Source organism: Cyclopterus lumpus, chromosome 20 (genome assembly GCF_009769545.1).
Source record: "Cyclopterus lumpus isolate fCycLum1 chromosome 20, fCycLum1.pri, whole genome shotgun sequence".
Lineage (NCBI taxonomy): Eukaryota > Metazoa > Chordata > Actinopteri > Perciformes > Cyclopteridae > Cyclopterus > Cyclopterus lumpus.
Genome location: NC_046985.1, coordinates 5,762,172 through 5,780,875, shown reverse-complemented (window position 1 = coordinate 5,780,875; position 18,704 = coordinate 5,762,172). Strand labels below are relative to the sequence as shown.

At 44.4% G+C, this 18,704-nt stretch overlaps 1 protein-coding gene across 4 annotated transcripts in view; it reads left to right on the top strand.

Annotated features, from left to right (window-relative positions):
- Nucleotides 1–16,051, top strand: part of slc4a2b (solute carrier family 4 member 2b) — a 38,042-nt gene extending 21,991 nt beyond the window's left edge. For 3 of the 4 annotated variants that reach the window (XM_034559762.1, XM_034559763.1, XM_034559761.1), the window contains 19 exons: nt 686–804; nt 1,724–1,944; nt 4,662–4,798; nt 6,556–6,736; nt 6,826–6,961; nt 7,902–8,103; nt 8,204–8,309; nt 8,425–8,609; nt 8,758–8,971; nt 9,075–9,281; nt 9,437–9,585; nt 10,377–10,571; nt 11,003–11,227; nt 11,463–11,552; nt 11,708–11,874; nt 12,368–12,621; nt 12,735–12,904; nt 13,320–13,493; nt 14,055–16,051. In XM_034559762.1, coding sequence (XP_034415653.1) covers nt 686–804; nt 1,724–1,944; nt 4,662–4,798; nt 6,556–6,736; nt 6,826–6,961; nt 7,902–8,103; nt 8,204–8,309; nt 8,425–8,609; nt 8,758–8,971; nt 9,075–9,281; nt 9,437–9,585; nt 10,377–10,571; nt 11,003–11,227; nt 11,463–11,552; nt 11,708–11,874; nt 12,368–12,621; nt 12,735–12,904; nt 13,320–13,493; nt 14,055–14,135 — 3,213 coding nt within the window. In that variant the 3' untranslated portion in view covers nt 14,136–16,051. The remainder of the gene's footprint in view (nt 1–685; nt 805–1,723; nt 1,945–4,661; nt 4,799–6,555; nt 6,737–6,825; nt 6,962–7,901; nt 8,104–8,203; nt 8,310–8,424; nt 8,610–8,757; nt 8,972–9,074; nt 9,282–9,436; nt 9,586–10,376; nt 10,572–11,002; nt 11,228–11,462; nt 11,553–11,707; nt 11,875–12,367; nt 12,622–12,734; nt 12,905–13,319; nt 13,494–14,054) is intronic. The other variant, XM_034559764.1, reaches the window with a different exon arrangement.
- The last annotated feature ends 2,653 nt before the right edge of the window (nt 16,052–18,704 follow it).

Below are 18,704 nucleotides of genomic sequence, written 5' to 3'. Positions count from 1 at the left end.
ACTGTCCAATTAAAACGCTAACATGAATGTGTAATTGGGGGTCACAGCGATCCTTTAATGTCCGATATGCCATCGAGATGTTCAGGAATAAGCGTTCAGGAATGTGCTCTGACACACAACCTGCTCACCCACATTATTATGTTCCTCTATGAATATTTCAGTATCGTCTTAATCATTCATCAGTGGGTTTCATGTGTGGTTCGTTATTATGCTTCACGAAATGAGACTAGATTTAACTGTGCACTGCTGCATGATTTGTAATAGATGACTTGAGATGAGTTGTTTTGCTTTAATTGAACTTTTAGTTTTGTGTTCGTTTTCGGCCTGGTCATTTTGTCACTTTGTATTTTTTTAATATATATTATAAATGATAAAAAAAAAAAAAAAGCAGGTTAGACAATTCTTATTCTGTTGACTTTATGTCCATATCGTCTTTAGATTTCCCAGTTTTCTCATCTATTTTTTTTTTTTAAATTGTCCCTGATTTCAAGAGGAAATATCTAAATAAATAGATTTTCAAGATCCAATTCCTTTAATTCATTACAACTCTTCAAGTATCGCCCCTGGACTAATGTGCACAGGGCGGTTCGGTTTCCCTGCTGTTTATAACCTGAAGTTCTTGGTAAAGGTTTTGGTTTGGTTGTTTCTTCAGTAACCAGTGCGTTGCTCTGCATCTCCTCCACAGTTCTTTGTTTCAGATGAAGACTATGTGGACAAACGGGGCAAAGAGCACCAGGCCCGTGAGCTTGACATCGTGCCGCAGTCTGCGGTGGGAGTAAATACCGAAGAAGAGAGTTCCTCAGAGTGAGTTAAGTCGAGTTCTCGGACTGAAAGAAAGGCGTCTTGAGAGACTTCATAGTCTGTGACGATCGCATGTTTTTGCCGTGTTGCTGAAAGTTCTCACGGACGTTCTGATTGGGCGAAACGGCTCAGGCGCATTTCTGATCGGTCGGTGAGGTACACACTGTACGTTACCACGTCTCAGGCATCCAGTGGGCCTGCTGGGCACGATCTGACGGCCCAGAGTAATCCCCTCTTTGGAGACCCATATATCACCTGTCGCTATTGACGACGCAACACACCTCAGCAGCCCGAGGCTCCATCTATGACATTTACTGTTCCACTTCATGAGGGTCTCGGCTGGGGTAAAACGGCGTCCATACACCTTTTGCTTGTTTAGTCCATTGGAGAGCAGCCTAATAACTAATTATAAAACATCCTGATAAAAGGGGGAAATAATTTTAAAGAAAGGTTTCTTTTGAAATGCTGTGAGCAACTGATGTTTAAAGGACGGTGAGTTAATTATGTTTATTTCAAGTGCTTTGAAGGATTCGTTTTGACCGAGCATTTTGTTTTCTCACCACTTAAATTAACTTTTTCATAGTGTTTAAATTGTGAGTGTTTTGAGCTGTGAGATGCAAGCCTGTTTTTTATAGAGAGCAGCTTTAGCGGGTTCTAATACATCAATCAAAAGATGGTGTATAAAGCGTGGGAATATTATTGCTGTAACAACCAAATCACCAAGCATCAGGGGAAAAAAAGAAAATAAATTGACTATAAAAGGAGCCCAGTGGAAGATAAATGTTGATGGTTCAGTGGCAGGAAGTTTCCAACTTCACATGTAAAACTTTTTTGCGGAAAATGTTTGCTCAACTGACGAAAATAACAAAACAACCACTTGTCATTTTCTCAGCAAACTTTATGCTCTTCTGCTTTCATCCAGTAAGCCGGCCTCATCCGACGCTGCCAGCACCTCTCCCCAGTCGGGGCCACCCGAACACGTACCACTGGCCCGGGTCTCCTCCGCCAGCCGCGGCTACGACCTGCAAGACCGCAGACGCACCGGCAACATGACGGGTGCCGAGCAGGCCAAGTACCAACGCGTCCCCACTGACGAGAGCGAGGCTCAGACGCTGGCCTCCGCTGACCTGGACGGCATCAAGAGTGAGTACAGATGAATTTTATGTTCTCAGAAGTTGCTTGGAGGACTTTAGTTCACCAGGTGGGCAATAAGGACACACGTTGATTATTTTAATTAAGAATGTGTGCCTTTTTAAAAAAAAAAATATTTTAAAAAGCTTGAAAGTAGATGATTCCTTCACCCATTAGAACAATTGCAGTCGCTTGTCGGAAAGAAGTATTGTCACTAAATTCTGCAGTAAAATCAATTCAATAAAATTTGGCTTCAACGACCGTCTGGGCTCAAGGACGAACTGATTAGCTTGTGGAGGTCAAGGGTCACTGTGACCTCACCAAAAAAAACATTAATCTAACTGTGGCAATTTAACAACAAAAAAAGATTAGTAGGAAGTGATGTTGGACAGACGGGGATGTAAACTGCATTTTCAACCTCCCAGTTTGAAAAAAAGAAAAAATGTTGCATATGAGTTATTGTTGTTGTGATTTGACGGCAAGTCTTGGATTCGTTGATGCTCAGATTCCTCCAGGCGGGGAGGCGGGGGCCTCCTCCAGAAACATTGGGGCGGGGGCCTCCTCCAGAAACATTGGGGTGGGGGCCACCTCCAGAAACATTGGGGCCAGGGCGGGGGCCTCCTCCAGAAACATTGGGGCGGGGGCCTCCTCCAGAAACATTGGGGTGGGGGCTCCTCCAGAAACATTGGGGTGGGGGCCACCTCCAGAAACATTGGGGCCAGGGCGGGGGCCTCCTCCAGAAACATTGGGGTGGGGGCGTCCTCCAGAAACATTGGGGCCAGGGCGGGGGCCTCCTCCAGAAACATTGGGGCTGTGGCAGGGGCCTCCTCCAGAAACATTGGGGCCAGGGCGGGGGCCTCCTCCAGAAACATTGGGGCAGGGGCCTCCTCCAGAAACATTGGGGCGGGGGCCTCCTCCAGAAACATTGGGGCAGGGGCCTCCTCCAGAAACATTGGGGCCAGGGCGGGGGCCTCCTCCAGAAACAGTGGGGCCGGGGCGGGGGCCTCCTCCAGAAACATTGGGGCCAGGGCGGGGGCCTCCTCCAGAAACAGTGGGGCCGGGGCGGGGGCCTCCTCCAGAAACAGTGGGGCCGGGGCGGGGGCCAGGGCGGGGGCCTCCTCCAGAAACATTGGGGGCGGGGGCCACCTCCAGAAACATTGGGGCCAGGGCGGGGGCCTCCTCCAGAAACATTGGGGCCAGGGCGGGGGCCTCCTCCAGAAACATTGAGGCGGGGGCCTCCTCCAGAAACATTGGGGTGGGGGCTCCTCCAGAAACATTGGGGTGGGGGCCTCCTCCAGAAACATTGGGGCCGGGGCGGGGGCCTCCTCCAGTGCCTTCTACATTGCGGTCGGCTCCCCGCTGCCCTGTGACGTTCCCAGCCACTGGACCCAGCGTGGGGTTGTGTTCAGGGCCGGGAGATTTACGTAAGGGAGCCGGCCCCTGAGGAGAGATCACAAAAGAGTGTGGCCGACAGGCCCACGTTATTAAATTATCCGTTCCCGCTGTCAGCTGAGTTCCCTTGGACTCCGGCCCAAGCCAACATGGCGGCTAATTGTGAAACCTGGATCTCAGTTAACAACCTTCATTCATTAGTGGAATGAAACGAGGGCGAGAGTTAAGTAGACTCGAAGGCAAAATAAAGAAGCTGTGGATGGAGGTATGGGCTTATTATGCTCTGGCTTTTTGGTCTTTATAGGGATTAGTGACACAGAGTCGAGCCTCCCAAAAGGTTCATCACCAAGTATTCTCTCTGTCATCTTTTATCTGAATCCCGCCACCGTAAATCATCCTGGGAAAGTGTCTCCGTCTCTGGCTGCTGCTCAACAATAGGAATTATTAGATCACTGCTTCCCCTTTTGTGCGACCTGAACAAATTACCACCTCTGCTCACTGATGCAGTGTGATGGTTCCAGCGGGGTCAGGCGGCGGTCAAAAAAAACAAAACAGCAACTTTCTTTTCCGATTCGTTAAAAATACGGTTGCACGCTCCGGTTTGAGGGCGTCACGTAGTCGGGACGGCGGCGCCAGCGGTCACCGCACGCCCACCACAAACCCGCCTCTTCCTTCAAGAGCCTCATTTTACTCCAGGGTCTGCCCCCAAGCCACAGACTTCATGATGCGACCTGAAAAGAGACCCTTTTAGTAAAATATGAAGTGAAGCTGAAAATCTTTATAGGTTTGGACACATTATTTTCACTGAACTTTATAATGACTTGAAGCATTGATGAAGACCCCTCAAAGCATCACTGTTTGTTTCATAGGACGTACAAGCTCTGACAAAGGTAAGGAAATAGGGATTCTCGGAGGGAATCTCACTTATTACTGTACCTATAAGTTATAATTGGTGGTTTTGGGAAGAGAAGTTCAGTTGCTCGTTACAGTTTTCTTTTTATATTTTAACACCTGATGGGACAATTCCAACTCGCAGCGTTGCGTCTGTGCCATCCGGTGTCTCTCCACATCTCTTTTCAGTGCCTGAGTAACTCTACTCCCCTGCAGAGGGACCACAGAGACAAAAGCAAAGTGACCCGGCCCGTTGTGAGATTTGAACTTGGGGTGTAAGGTCAACGTGTGCATGCTGAGGAAGCACAAAATGAGGCTGAAACACTGTTCAGCGTATGTGCTGTGCCAGTTATTTTATTTGTGTGAGGGTGCCTGACGTTTATTGCCCATCCGCCTCCTCTGTATTCTTCAACACGTCTCACACTGCCTCTTCTTTTCTCTTCCAGGTCATCGTTTTGAAGATGTTCCCGGCGTGCGCAGACACCTGGTCAGAAAGAGCACCAAGGGACAAGTGGTGCACACCGGCAAGGACCACAAGGAGCCGACCACTCGCAGCCGCAAGCAGGACCGCACCCCACACGAGGTGAGGCGTGAACTAACGACCCGCCAAGGGAAATGACGTTTGTCCCGTTTTTCAGCCTCATCGGTGACGACATTTATTTTGGGAAGTGTGTACCTTTTTTTTATTACAATAAAGGACTAGAAAGGGTAGAATCATTTAGTGTCGGTTACATTTCTGAGAGTCAACTCATCAGAAATCAAAACGAGGGCGACCGCTTATCATTTTCTTACTCAATTATTCAGTTATTCTATTTTTTTTTTTCAATTTATTTATTGCAATCAATTGTTTGAATTACAAAATATCAGTAAATGGATAAATAATGAATGCAAGTTACAGGTTTAAGAAATATTGAAGCGTATTTAGATATTTTATGATTTTAAAAAATCCCTGAGGAATAAAACATACAATAATTTGGGCTGCAGTTAATTCTTTAGATGTCTCATAAAATTGCTTGTTTTGTTCAACCAACGGCTCCAAGCCCAGAAATATTAAATTATATGAAACTGCACTAATTCGGCTGCATTAAAACTTTTTATTCAAATTGACTTGTAATGTGTTGACTAACAAGTCTAGAAGTTTGGCAAATGTTATATGTGTTTATATAAATAAGACATCCGTTATATATTTGGTCTGAAAAATGACCAAAAAAATGCTTTTTAAATTCAGCAGCAAATCAAGGAAGTTTTGAGGGAATGTTTTTTTCAGGTGCCATGTATTAATCTTTATATTCTACTTCAGACGTTTAAAAACGTAACTACGAATCGTTGCAGATCCTTGGAAATGTTTTCTCGTCTTTCTCTCGCTCAAAGTTAGCATTGTCCTGTCTCTCTTGTGTGGATGGGGCGGGAGGGGAAGGAGACAATTAAAAATGAATGAATGAGATCTTTCTCTTTCACACACGGAAAAGAAAAAGAGGGCAGAGAGAAGCGTTGGTAACCAGACACTGAGAGCTCCCGAGAGAGCCATGTTTTATTAACACACACACATTCTCATACACAGCTCTGAGCCCCCAGCAGCCCGCGTAAACAACAGGTCCCTGCCAGGTGTGTGTGTGTGTGTGATGAGGAAGAGTTACCTGTGGGTATGTGTGTAAAAGTGAGGGTCCCGCCCTTTTGTGCCGCTGTCCGTGGTATCAGTGTTTGAGTCCTCTCCTGCACCGTCTCGCTCCTCCAGTCGGTACCGGTGGTTCTGTACCGCTCTGCCTCGCGTCTCGAAGGCGTCCTGCTGGACGAGGACCTCGTGATGGCTCGGCACCAGAAGGTGAGGCTGGGTGACCGGCCACAGGCAGGTTTGATCCGTGTGAGCGTGATTTCACAGGCATGCAGGCGATGTACTGTGTTGAGGGAGAGCTTTCCCAGAGTTATTTTGGCCTTCATCTCGCAGGGGATCGCGACTGACCAGCATGGTGATCAATTAATAACTCGTTAACAGATATTTGATGCTGGAAAAGCTGAAGACTTTGGTCTCTCCTGTGACGATTACGCTTTTAAGAATATCGTTGGCTGTTTTCATGCAGGGGCGATGACATGACGAGATGTATCGTGTGTGTGTGTGTGTGTGGAGTGAATTTAAATAAATCACCTGGTAAACCGGTAAGCATGGAGTCTGTTTTTCTGATGACGTGCAAAATGCTCCACTGAATCAACTGACTAAATACAAAGTGCTTTGGCTATTGAGTTGAATATTCGGCACGTGCTGAACGTGCATGTTGTTTTGTGTGCACGGTGTGGATGTGCTCCGTCTCACCGGCACGTGTTCCTGTGTGATGTTGTCTCCAGGTGTTTGTGGAGCTGAATGAGCTGATTATGGACAAGAACCAGGAGATGCAGTGGAAGGAGACGGCTCGGTGGATCAAGTTTGAGGAGGACGTTGAGGAGGAGACCGACCGCTGGGGGAAACCTCACGTGGCCTCGCTGTCTTTCCGCAGTTTGCTGGAGCTCCGAAAGACCATCTCGCACGGTAAGGAATTGAAGCGGAGTTAATTTTTAAGCCTAGAAGTCGACGATGCAGTTCACAGACCGCTGAGCTCAGTATGTCGCCGTCCACAGGTGCAGTGCTGCTGGACCTGGACCAGAAGACCCTGCCGGGCATCGCCCACCAGGTGGTGGAACAGATGATCATATCTGACCAGATCAAAGCTGAGGACCGAGCCAATGTCCTGAGGGCCCTGCTGCTGAAACACAGGTGACCTGCAGCACCAGACGTTTCCCTCTTAAGAGTATATTAATTAACCTACTGATGGAATTCAGATTCACTGATAGATTGGTTTCTTTCATCCAAGAGTCAGAAGTAAGTTTGAGGCAAAGCTTTACCACACTACATTGTTATTAGCTCTTTTTGTTTTGAAAGCAGGGATTTGTGAAATAAAATGCTTGTTATAGGCTGGAAAGTTATTTTGAAATGGCGGATATCTTGGTATTTATGGACAACTCCAACGGTAAGTCAGGCAGACGGCGAGATCAGGTGAAAAGAGTTCTTCGTGTAGCTTCCGGTAATGTGCAGCTGATGAGGATGAGAAAGAGGAAGAAGGGACTGGAGCACACTGGTTTGCAGCCTATTACTCCCAAAAAAAATCTACCATTGCAAGATTATTATTATTATGTTGCAGAAATTTGCAAAAAGACTTTTTTTAGGTGTCTCAAAATCCCTCAACGTTGGAACTATGCGAGAAGAAAACATCTTTTTATCATAAATAAATAAATATCACACATTTTGTAAACTGCCAAACAGGATGTCATGGTTAACTATTGTGTAGTAAAAACCTTACTTATCCTTAAAATTATTATTTGGGGATATTTTTGCTTTTAATTCATTATCAGTTGAGACACAGGAGATGTGGGGATGACATGCAACAGTTGTCCTCGGCTGCATACGGACCATATCCGTTTATATGGTTTTTCTCTTGGTAATGCTTTTCATCATTACAGCGTTCATGTTGACACAAGCCTACACTTTGTCTTCTGAAGCTAAAACTATTCCACACTGATAATTATGAGGATAAACGAGAATTTAACTGATTTTTTTGTGCCTGCTGCACACTTCCTGCTACTAGGTGGCTTCATGCCTTGTCACTGTTTCTCTTCCTGCGGTTCACCCTCTCGCTTCCTCTCCCCACCTCCCCTAGTCACCCGAGCGACGAGAAGGAGCACAGTAGCCCTTTCCCCAGGAACATCTCAGCGGCCAGCCTGGGCAGCATGATGACGCACCACCACAGTGCCAATCACACCCATCAGCCTGAGCCGTCGGTGAACGACCCGCTCATGGGCAGCGTCCACACCGCGGGGGACTCTGAGACACGCGTCGACATGGAGAAGAACGAGGTACAGGTGAGTCTAGTGCTGATGCTTGAAGGAGAAGGAAAAAGCCCTGGTTACAAGTGTCCTTCGCTATCCTGATTGTGCTTCTCGTGTTGCTTTGGATTTGCAGAAGGAGACGGTGTCGGTGTCCGGCATGCATCGGTCCAAATCCAAACACGAGCTCAAGCTGCTGGAGAAGATTCCTGAAAATGCTGAGGCCACCGTTGTCCTTGTGGGTGAGTCTTGAAAACCACACACGCGTAACTTAAAATATCTTATCAATTTAAACTCTCTTGTACTCTGTGAAGTACTGTCTGTATTTTTGACTGTTACGTCCCGCCCATCTTCCAGGCAGCGTGGACTTCCTGGAGCAGCCCACCATGGCGTTTGTGCGACTGCAGGAGGCCGTGGAGCTGGAGTCCGTCCTTGAGGTCCCCGTACCGGTCAGGTTTCTCTTCGTTCTGCTGGGACCCCCAACCACCAGCATGGACTATCACCAGATAGGACGCTCCATCTCCACACTCATGTCTGACAAGGTGAGTAGGTATTGAGGGATATTTATACACAAAACCAAAATCCCATCAAATTTGAGGAACAAGCAATAAAGTTTGCCCTTTTTTAGAAAGGAGTTTAGAAGGGAAATAGTGTAGTTACATCTGTTTTTATATCTGAATTTCCATCCAGCAATTCCACGAGGCAGGTTACCTGGCAGACGACAGGCAGGACCTGCTGAACGCCATCAACAGCTTCCTGGACTGCAGCATCGTGCTGCCGCCTTCGGAGATGGGAGGCGACGAGCTGCTGCGCTCGGTCGCACGCTTTCAGAGGGAGATGCTGCGCAAGCGGGAGGAGCAGGGGGGCAAACTGGCCAAGGAGCCTAAAAGCCATGAAGAAAAAGGTAACGCGTCGCAGAATTTGTGGCCGTATCCAAGGAAGTATTGGCTGTTGTCCTATGACTTCCTGTTAATGTCAATAACAACCGTCTCTTTCCCGTCACACAGAGGCTCTCCTGACACCCTTGAAAAAGTCAGACGACCCCTTAGAGCGCACCCGGCGCCCCTTTGGGGGCCTTGTACGAGACGTGCGGCGCCGTTACCCAAAGTACCTCAGTGACTTCAAGGATGCGCTCAACAGTCAGTGCATGGCTGCCGTTATCTTCATCTACTTTGCTGCCCTCTCTCCAGCCATAACATTCGGAGGCCTACTGGGTGAGACACGGGAGTCGAGTTACTGTGGATTCACAGTTTATCGTCTCGTATGTCGAAAACCCCCTTTTTTTTTGTCTTGATGGTTTGTGTTAACGAACCATTACACCTGGTTGGTGTTCATTACCGTTTTAATTAGTTGTTTTGTCTGTTGCTAGGTGAGAAGACAGACGGCCTGATTGGTGTTTCTGAGCTGATCGTGTCGACGTCGGTGCAGGGTGTGATCTTCTGCTTGCTCGGAGCGCAGCCGCTACTCGTTGTGGGCTTCTCCGGACCCCTGCTGGTCTTTGAAGAAGCTTTCTACAGTGTGAGTTGATCAACAATGTTCTGGACAATGACAACAGCCTACAAAAAGAGCGTATTCACATGTCTCATATGTCGATAGTTGGATGAGAAGATCTCCATCTGTACTCTAAATATGAAGCAACAGCTGTTTAGCTTAGCACAAAACAGGGAACCAGCTAGCCTCTGTCCAAAGCGAACACAATGTGACAACCAGCACCAACATCTGTCATCATGTTTGTTTTAATCGGTACAAAAACTGTAGTATAAATACGACAAGTTCTAGTTCTGCGCCATTTCTTGGCCGAATGAGTAACCTCATCAGTCTTGTTGTCATAGTGAGGTCATGGAGAATCCAGGAAGTGACTCAGGTCAGCCAAGAAATGGTCCGACACATAACCCCTGTTGAAAGTGTTACAGGGGTTATGTGTTTTTACTTGAAGGTGTAATTCGTTACCTTTGGACAGAGCCAGGCTACTGCTTTCCCACCTATTGTTGTACAGTGAATACCAAATATAAGCGTGTTGCAGAAACATGTTGAACCTTTTCATTTAAACACTCAAACTGCAACTAAAGCAAACAACTTAACAACTGTTACAGTTCTCTAGAATATGTTTAAAATGTTGTCTCACTGCTGATCGGTCCACAAAGTATGTGAAGTCACCCTTTTTCCAACTGAGCTCAAGCCAGTAGGCCGAGGACCCCATCACTCAAAGTCTGAGGCTGTTTGAGAAAACAGGCTTTCAGGAGCCGAGTTGTCGCGGCTGCTGTGAACATTTTCCACTTGATGAGTTTCTTGGCTCTGCGTCCTCACAGTTCTGCAAAGCCAACTCCATGGAGTACCTGACCGGACGCGTCTGGATCGGCTTTTGGCTCGTCGTCATCGTGATCGTCATGGTGGCCTTCGAGGGGAGCTTCCTGGTCCGCTTCGTGTCCCGCTTCACCCAGGAGATCTTCTCCTTCCTCATCTCCCTCATCTTCATCTGCGAGACCTTCATCAAGCTCGGCAGGGTACAGCTGAGACTTGAAATAACAACTCCTGATTACGAAAAAGTTTCTGTTGCCACGCTGAGGGTTCACGCCCCCGACACTAAACTGAACGGACTAATCTTTGGACCGTATTCAAATCTCGGGGTCGAAATGAGTGTTTTTCTAACGAGTGCATTTGAAATATTTTGTGATTGATTGGCCTTGAAAGTTAAACGGATTAAAAGTTAAACTATTATCCAGGCTTACGCTTTTGGAAGGTTTGCTATTCTTAGAGTTTCATGGCACAGACTTAAAAGGCGTTTTGGCTTCGGGGATAATCTCATTTTCCAGAAAGTGTGGTTGCGGTACCGAAGAGTGACGAATGATAATCCAGCCGGTGTACATGCGAGTACTTTTATTTGTGATGTGAAATATTCGTGCAATGACTTGAACCTTCTGTTGTCGCCTGGCAGATTTTCAAGGAGCACCCGCTGACGAGTTGCTCCCTCAACGGCACCGAAGGGGACGCCTGGACAGAAAACGTCACACTGGCGCTGAGCAACGGCACCCTGCCGGTGAAGGAGGAGGTCCGAGGACAGCCCAACACCGCGCTGCTCTCTCTGGTTCTCATGGCCGGAACCTTTTTCATCGCTTTCTACCTGCGCAAGTTCAAGAACAGTGCGTTCTTCCCTGGGAGGGTGAGGAACCACATTCACTTCAAAAACAGCAGTTCTCCGGCGTTAACCCCTTGTCGCAAAGACTAAATATACAGCGTTGAATTGCTTTATCAACTTCTGTTTCAAGTTTAAAAAACTTAAAACGCTAAAATCGGTTGATGTTATACAATAAGAAAATCACAAGAATGTGTTTATTCTTCGATGAAGTACGTGAAGCTGACAGTTGGACTCAAACTATCACATCTTGTGTGTTAAGTTGCGCAGGATGATTGGAGATTTTGGCGTCCCGATTGCCATCCTCATCATGGTGCTGGTGGATTACAGTATGAACGACACTTACACACAGGTAATGCTCGAATACTACTGTTCTTAAAATGTTCGACCTTTTGCCGCTTGAGATTCACAACAACGTGGACAGTCGTCATCGTCATCTTCTTCTTCTTCTTCTTCTTCTTCTTCTTCTTCTTCTTCTTCTTCTTCTTCTTTTCTGTCGTCGAGCAGAAACTGAGCGTTCCTCACGGTTTCTCTGTGACGAGTCCTTCGAAGCGCGGCTGGATCATCAGTCCTCTGGGCACCAACGGAGAATTCCCCGTTTGGATGATGTTTGCCTGCTGTTTGCCGGCTCTGCTGGTTTTCATCCTGATCTTCATGGAGACGCAGATCACCACGTGAGTTACGACTCTCGCAACGAAGGATTATCATCAGAATTACTCAATAACGGGACATTTTAAAGTCTGTTTGTTTGGATTGAGTTTAATTTATCTTAAAAAATAAATAAAATAATCTTATAATATATATATATATATATATATATATATATACTTTTTATTTTATTTTTTTGAAATTATTATGTGTATGTATATATTTTTTTATTATATATTATAAATCAGGATAATAATTTAAATAGAATAATAGTAATTATTTGTTAACATCTTCAACTATGTTAAAAAACTGTGATAATTTAAAAACGACTCTAAAATATTTTATTTAACATACTATATATATATATTACTAGATGTTATGGTCAGTTTATATTTAATTATATATATTTTGGACGACAGTACTTAGTGATTCTGTATCCTGAGGGGTGTTAAAGAAGGCGTTGATGTAAAGGCAGCTGCTCAGCCGGTTTACGTCCGTGCTCCTCCTGACTCCCTGCAGCCTGATAGTCAGTAAGAAGGAGCGGATGCTGATGAAGGGCTCCGGTTTCCATCTGGACCTGCTGCTGATCGTGGTGCTGGGCGGCTGCTCGGCTCTGTTCGGCCTGCCGTGGATGGCCGCCGCCACCGTTCGCTCGGTGACCCACGTCAACGCACTCACTGTCATGAGCAAGGCTGTCGCCCCCGGAGACAAGCCTCGCATCCAGGAGGTGAAGGAGCAGAGGGTCACCGGGCTCCTGGTGGCCATCATGGTTGGTGAGTGTCGGACATTGAAATCTCATCACTGCTCTTTCCACTTGTTGAAGCCAATATCTGTTGGGGGGCGGGGGAAAGGGTAATCAGCGGCTAATTTCCTTCCTCCCCCACAGGTATGTCCATTGTGATCGGAGACCTGCTGCGTCAGATCCCCCTGGCGGTGCTCTTTGGTATCTTCCTCTACATGGGTGTGATGTCCCTGAACGGTATCCAGCTAACGGAGCGGATGATGCTGCTGCTCATGCCACCAAAGTATCACCCTGACCACACCTACGTACGCAAGGTAAGACAAGTGTTTAACAAATAATGATTTGATCCAGCACATCTAGCTTTTTAGATATTTCTTCTCATCGTAGTTTAAGTTATAAAATCTAAAAAGGGAGCGGATGCTCTTCATGCAAAAAACTATATTTTTTTAATAATCTCTAAGGAATTACATCAATTCAAATTTATAAAATGATAAAGTTCTTGCACACCAGAATATCTTATTGACTGGAGCATCATATCCAACATGTTGACATTCAGGACTGTAATGTATGAAAGTATTAGGACTGCAACTGATAATCTTATGTGTTGATTTAATTATCTATTTGTTTTACTGTATTACTTCGAACAATTGTTTCTCACTAAAACGTCACTTTTATCTGCTCTCACTCTTGTGCTGGTGGGTTTTTATGAATAATGTCTGTGTCCTTCAGGTCCGCACGCTGCGCATGCACCTGTTCACCTGCATCCAGGTGGTGTGCTTGGCGGCTCTGTGGGCCGTTATGTCGACACAGGCCTCGCTGGCGTTCCCCTTCGTCCTCATCCTCACCATCCCCGTCAAGATGTTCCTGCTGAGCCGCATCTTCACGCCCAGAGAGATTGCATGTGTAAGTTGGCCACAGGAGGGCGCAATAGGCTGCTTTATGCACCGGCACCGCCACCTTATTCACCGGCAGAGTCGAAGTTAAAACTGTTTGATTGGCGCTGACGTTGATATTAGTTTCACACTTTTCATACATACCTGTTTTTTGTTTTTAGTCATTACAAAGAGCCTTTGAAAGCAGGAACTAGTTGGAAATCGCTCTGCCGAACCTCACACAAAGTTGTTCATTATTAATCAATGTTATTTGTTCACCTATTTATTTGTATGTTAATTTGTTTTGCTGCAGTTTGGTTTTAGGTCATCTTTATATGATATTCCCCTTTTCCTCTGTTCAAGATGTGACGTCTGATTGTTGAGCTTACTTCTAAGGCATTCTGGGAAATGTAGGACATCTCATTCATAAATTGATGAGCAACTACACGGGTTACATCATGGAACAACATCTATTCATGACGCCTCCATACTGAGTGTCACCTATTTTTCTTTTTTTAGAAAATGTTTTATATAAAATGTTACCAGTCCTGAATCCCGACGTGTCTTCTTCTTCTTCTTCTTCCTCCTCCAGCTGGATGCAGACGACGCGGAGCCGAAGTTTGACGAGCGCGAGTGTCACGATGAGTACTCGGAGATGCACATGCCCGTGTAACCCGCAAACGACCCGCTCACATCACCACACAACTCCTCGAAGTGAACACCAAAAATTCATTTTGACCAACCAATGAGATCCTTCAAACTTGAAACACCCACAGTTTGATGCCTCATCACTGTGCGCCCTCTTTGTTACCACGGGAACGTGAACACTATGACCGGCGGTCTGCTCGGCTCCAACTATTCAAGTAGCTTTTTGTCAGATTCAATCAGTCGGCAGCGTGCGTTCACTCATAATGTGCTTTTTAAAAGATATATATTTCAGGGGACAAGAGTTTCCAAATCAAATTATGTGAGATCGAGCTCGAAATTTAAATGCGATTACAGTAGATAGATTTGCAAGACCGATGAGTTTTTAGCCCTGAAAGGTTGCTCTGATTCACATTGAATATGTGGAGGAAATATGGGAGATAGGCTTTTATATTAACACACTTGTCTATTAAAGTTTGTTGCTTTTTGTTCATGTTTTAAGCTCACCAAGCGCCTTATGAAGGAATGAAAAAAGGTATACTTTGGTGTTTTCTATCCCCCTCGTTCTGTCTTATTTCAGATAGCTGATCACTTTACCCAGCCTCCCTAAGCTCGTGGCATTTTTTTTAAATTTTTTTTTTTAAATGACACCAAATCTGAACAATGACTGTATTTTTATGTGATCATTTTTATCCTCTTCGCATCCTCTTTGATCCCTTGAATATCAACGTTTGCTTTAGCTTGTTTCTTATGCGACTATCTGTGATCTATTTTTAAGCCTGTCCTTCTTTCACAATGTAGAATATTTTACTCAACTGTTGCAGTTCAGGGGACAGTCGGGATTTCTTGGGAGATCTATTGACGTGAAAACATATTTCTGATCATAACAGAATATTCACACAGTAGCTTAAAAAATAAATATATACATATATATATATATATGTATATATTCTAAATGTCTCCACGCACATGTTTAGGGCACTAATGTATCAATGTAGAGTTTGTTTCACTTGGTGTGGTTTTGGGAATCACTGATTTATTGGTTTCTTTGTCCAAGTGCCAAATGTCTCGTGTAAATAGTTTTGTGATCAGAACAATAAGCTGCAGTTCAGCCATCTCACATCTCCTACTGTAACAAAGTTTCTCGAAGGAGCCTAAATTAACAACATTTCTAAGTACAACATTCCTTTTTGTGTTAACTTTTTTTTTTATTAACTTTTCTATATATCTTCTCTTTTTTTTTTTGGGCATCGACAAATTCAAACATTTCATTCGCACACGTGAACTTGGTCGACCAAATGTACACACAAGCTATGTAGACAATCTCAATATTCATGCATTACCAAGAGGCAAGGCTTTAAAAACAATGTATGTGTGTGTGTGTGTATATACATACATATATGTATGTTTGTTTTGTTTTATGTCATGTTGTATCAGTGTGACATGGATTGCTTAAAGCGTTGACTGTGTCAAATAACTGAAATGTTCAGTCCTGTTCCTCTGTTCGCACAAAACCTCAGTGCCTCTGGGACCACGAAGCTAGTGTTTGTGTTTCTGGACGACACGCATCCGACAATAGTTTGCACTTTTGAAGACGCTCAAAAATCAAACGGCTCTCCATTATTTATCCTTTGCAATATGAGGCATTATTGCTGCTTACGTCGATTTTTTTTTTAAATTAAAATGTACACGCACACTTGGCTGCGTCGTGTCCGTGGACAACGAAGGGGACGTTGTCGGTGTTTTTATGTTTGCTTCGTGTGCCTGTGGATGGAGTGGAGTTGGTCTGTGTACGCCAAAGTATCTGTCAAAGTAGCAACATGCTGATAACAATATGATGTTCCTTTTTTAAAAGCGATAGACGTTCTGAAAGGCTATTGCTGATGTTTCCTTGTACATTAAAGATTGAAATATTGATGACACATAAAAGTTATTTTATATTTATCCTGGCTGTTGTTCTGTCATGTATTTTTTTTTTTGTGTATCGAAGAAAATACTTTCAGGGAGAGAAAATATCTGCCATCAGAATGTAGAAAAACGTGCCACAAAGATGCAATAGAAAAGAATCACAATGCACACACAAAAAACACCAAGAATCACAACGCACATCCAAAAAACACCAAGAATCACAACGCACATCCAAAAAACACCAAGAATCACAACGCACATCCAAAAAAACACCAAGAATCACAATGCACACAAAAAAAACACCAAGAATCACAACGCACATCCAAAAAACACCAAGAATCACAACACACATCCAAAAAACACCAAGAATCACAACGCACATCCAAAAAAACACCAAGAATCACAATGCACACAAAAAAAACACCAAGAATCACAACGCACATCCAAAAAACACCAAGAGTCACAACGCACATCCAAAAAACACCAAGAATCACAACGCACATCCAAAAAACACCAAGAATCACAACGCACATCCAAAAAACACCAAGAATCACAACGCACACACAAAAAACACCAAGAATCACAACGCACACACAAAAAACACCAAGAATCACAACGCACACACAAAAAACACCAAGAATCACAACGCACACACAAAAAACACCAAGAATCACAACGCACATCCAAAAAACACCAAGAATCACAACGCACACACAAAAAACACAAAGAATCACAAAAAACACACAAAACACAAAGAATCACAACGCACACACAAAAAACACCAAGAATCACAACGCACATCCAAAAAAAACACCAAGAATCACAACGCACACACAAAAAACACCAAGAATCACAACGCACATCCAAAAAACACCAAGAATCACAACGCACACACAAAAAACACCAAGAATCACAACGCACATCCAAAAAAACACCAAGAATCACAACGCACATCCAAAAAACACCAAGAATCACAACGCACATCCAAAAAACACCAAGAATCACAACGCACATCCAAAAAAACACCAAGAATCACAACGCACATCCAAAAAACACCAAGAATCACAACGCACACACAAAAAACACCAAGAATCACAACGCACATCCAAAAAAACACCAAGAATCACAACGCACACACAAAAAACACCAAGAATCACAACGCACACACAAAAAACACCAAGAATCACAACGCACATCCAAAAAAACACCAAGAATCACAACGCACACACAAAAAACACCAAGAATCACAACGCACACACAAAAAACACCAAGAATCACAACGCACATCCAAAAAACACCAAGAATCACAACGCACACACAAAAAACACCAAGAATCACAACGCACACACAAAAAACACCAAGAATCACAATGCACACACAAAAAACACAAAGAATCACAACGCACATCCAAAAAAACACCAAGAATCACAACGCACACACAAAAAACACCAAGAATCACAACGCACATCCAAAAAAACAAAGAATCACAACGCACATCCAAAAAACACCAAGAATCACAACGCACACACAAAAAACACCAAGAATCACAACGCACACACAAAAAACACCAAGAATCACAACGCACATCCAAAAAACACCAAGAATCACAACGCACATCCAAAAAACACCAAGAATCACAACGCACACACAAAAAACACCAAGAATCACAACGCACACACAAAAAACACCAAGAATCACAACGCACACACAAAAAACACCAAGAATCACAACGCACACGTGTGTATATATATATATATGTATGTGTATATGTATGTGTATATGTATATGTATATATGTGTATATGTATGTGTATATGTATATGTATATATATACATATATCTATCTCACCATAACGTCACCAAAACAAAAGGATTTGTGTTCCATCTATCTGTTTTTTTTTTATTCTTCACAGTGTACTGGGCTCCCTAACAGTTTTAAAAAACACTTTTTCTAAGTTGCAGTGCATTGAGCCACCAAACTAAAATGCTCATGTTGAAATCCGCTGTGAGACAACTTTATCAAAGACAGACTGTCAAGGAAAAGAAGTAATGTTCTGGGTTTCCAGCCTGTTTTCTCCCGGGGAGAGGAGGACTGGATGTTCAGGAAAACAACACAGTGGGTGGGCGGTTGCGTAATCCCCTCGCTGCCATTGTTACAGACACAGGGAGAAAGATGGCTGCGATGTTGCTGCTGCTCCTCGGCGTCGGAGCCCTGTTCTTTTCCTCTAACGCGCATCAGGCCTACGATCAACTCCCTGAAACCTACAGGAAAGGAGTGGATCTGGCCCTGGAGAAGCTCCACTCTCACGCCGGGATCCAGCACCATTTTCTCTTCCTCAGGAGCCTCGAGAAGTCAGACATCGAGGTACATAAGTCTGTTTTTTTCAGTTTATCCCGTGCTGTAAAGTGGCTTTTGAGTGATTTATTGTCAGCAAAATCCTCACAAGAAGCTCTTGTGAGGATTGAGTGGGAGGATTATTTCAAAGTAAAAAACAATCGAAACTGGTCGACAATTGCTCAGACGTAATCCTCTTCCTCTTCAGCCTGGTTTTGATGTGACCTACATCTACCACCACTTCTACCTCAAGGCCACAAAGTGTCAAAAGGGAACGCTCGACTCCTCTTCGTGCCACTTCAGAAACGACAGAGTGAGTTAAATCTGATTTACCGAACCCAGAAAGGTGTGGAAT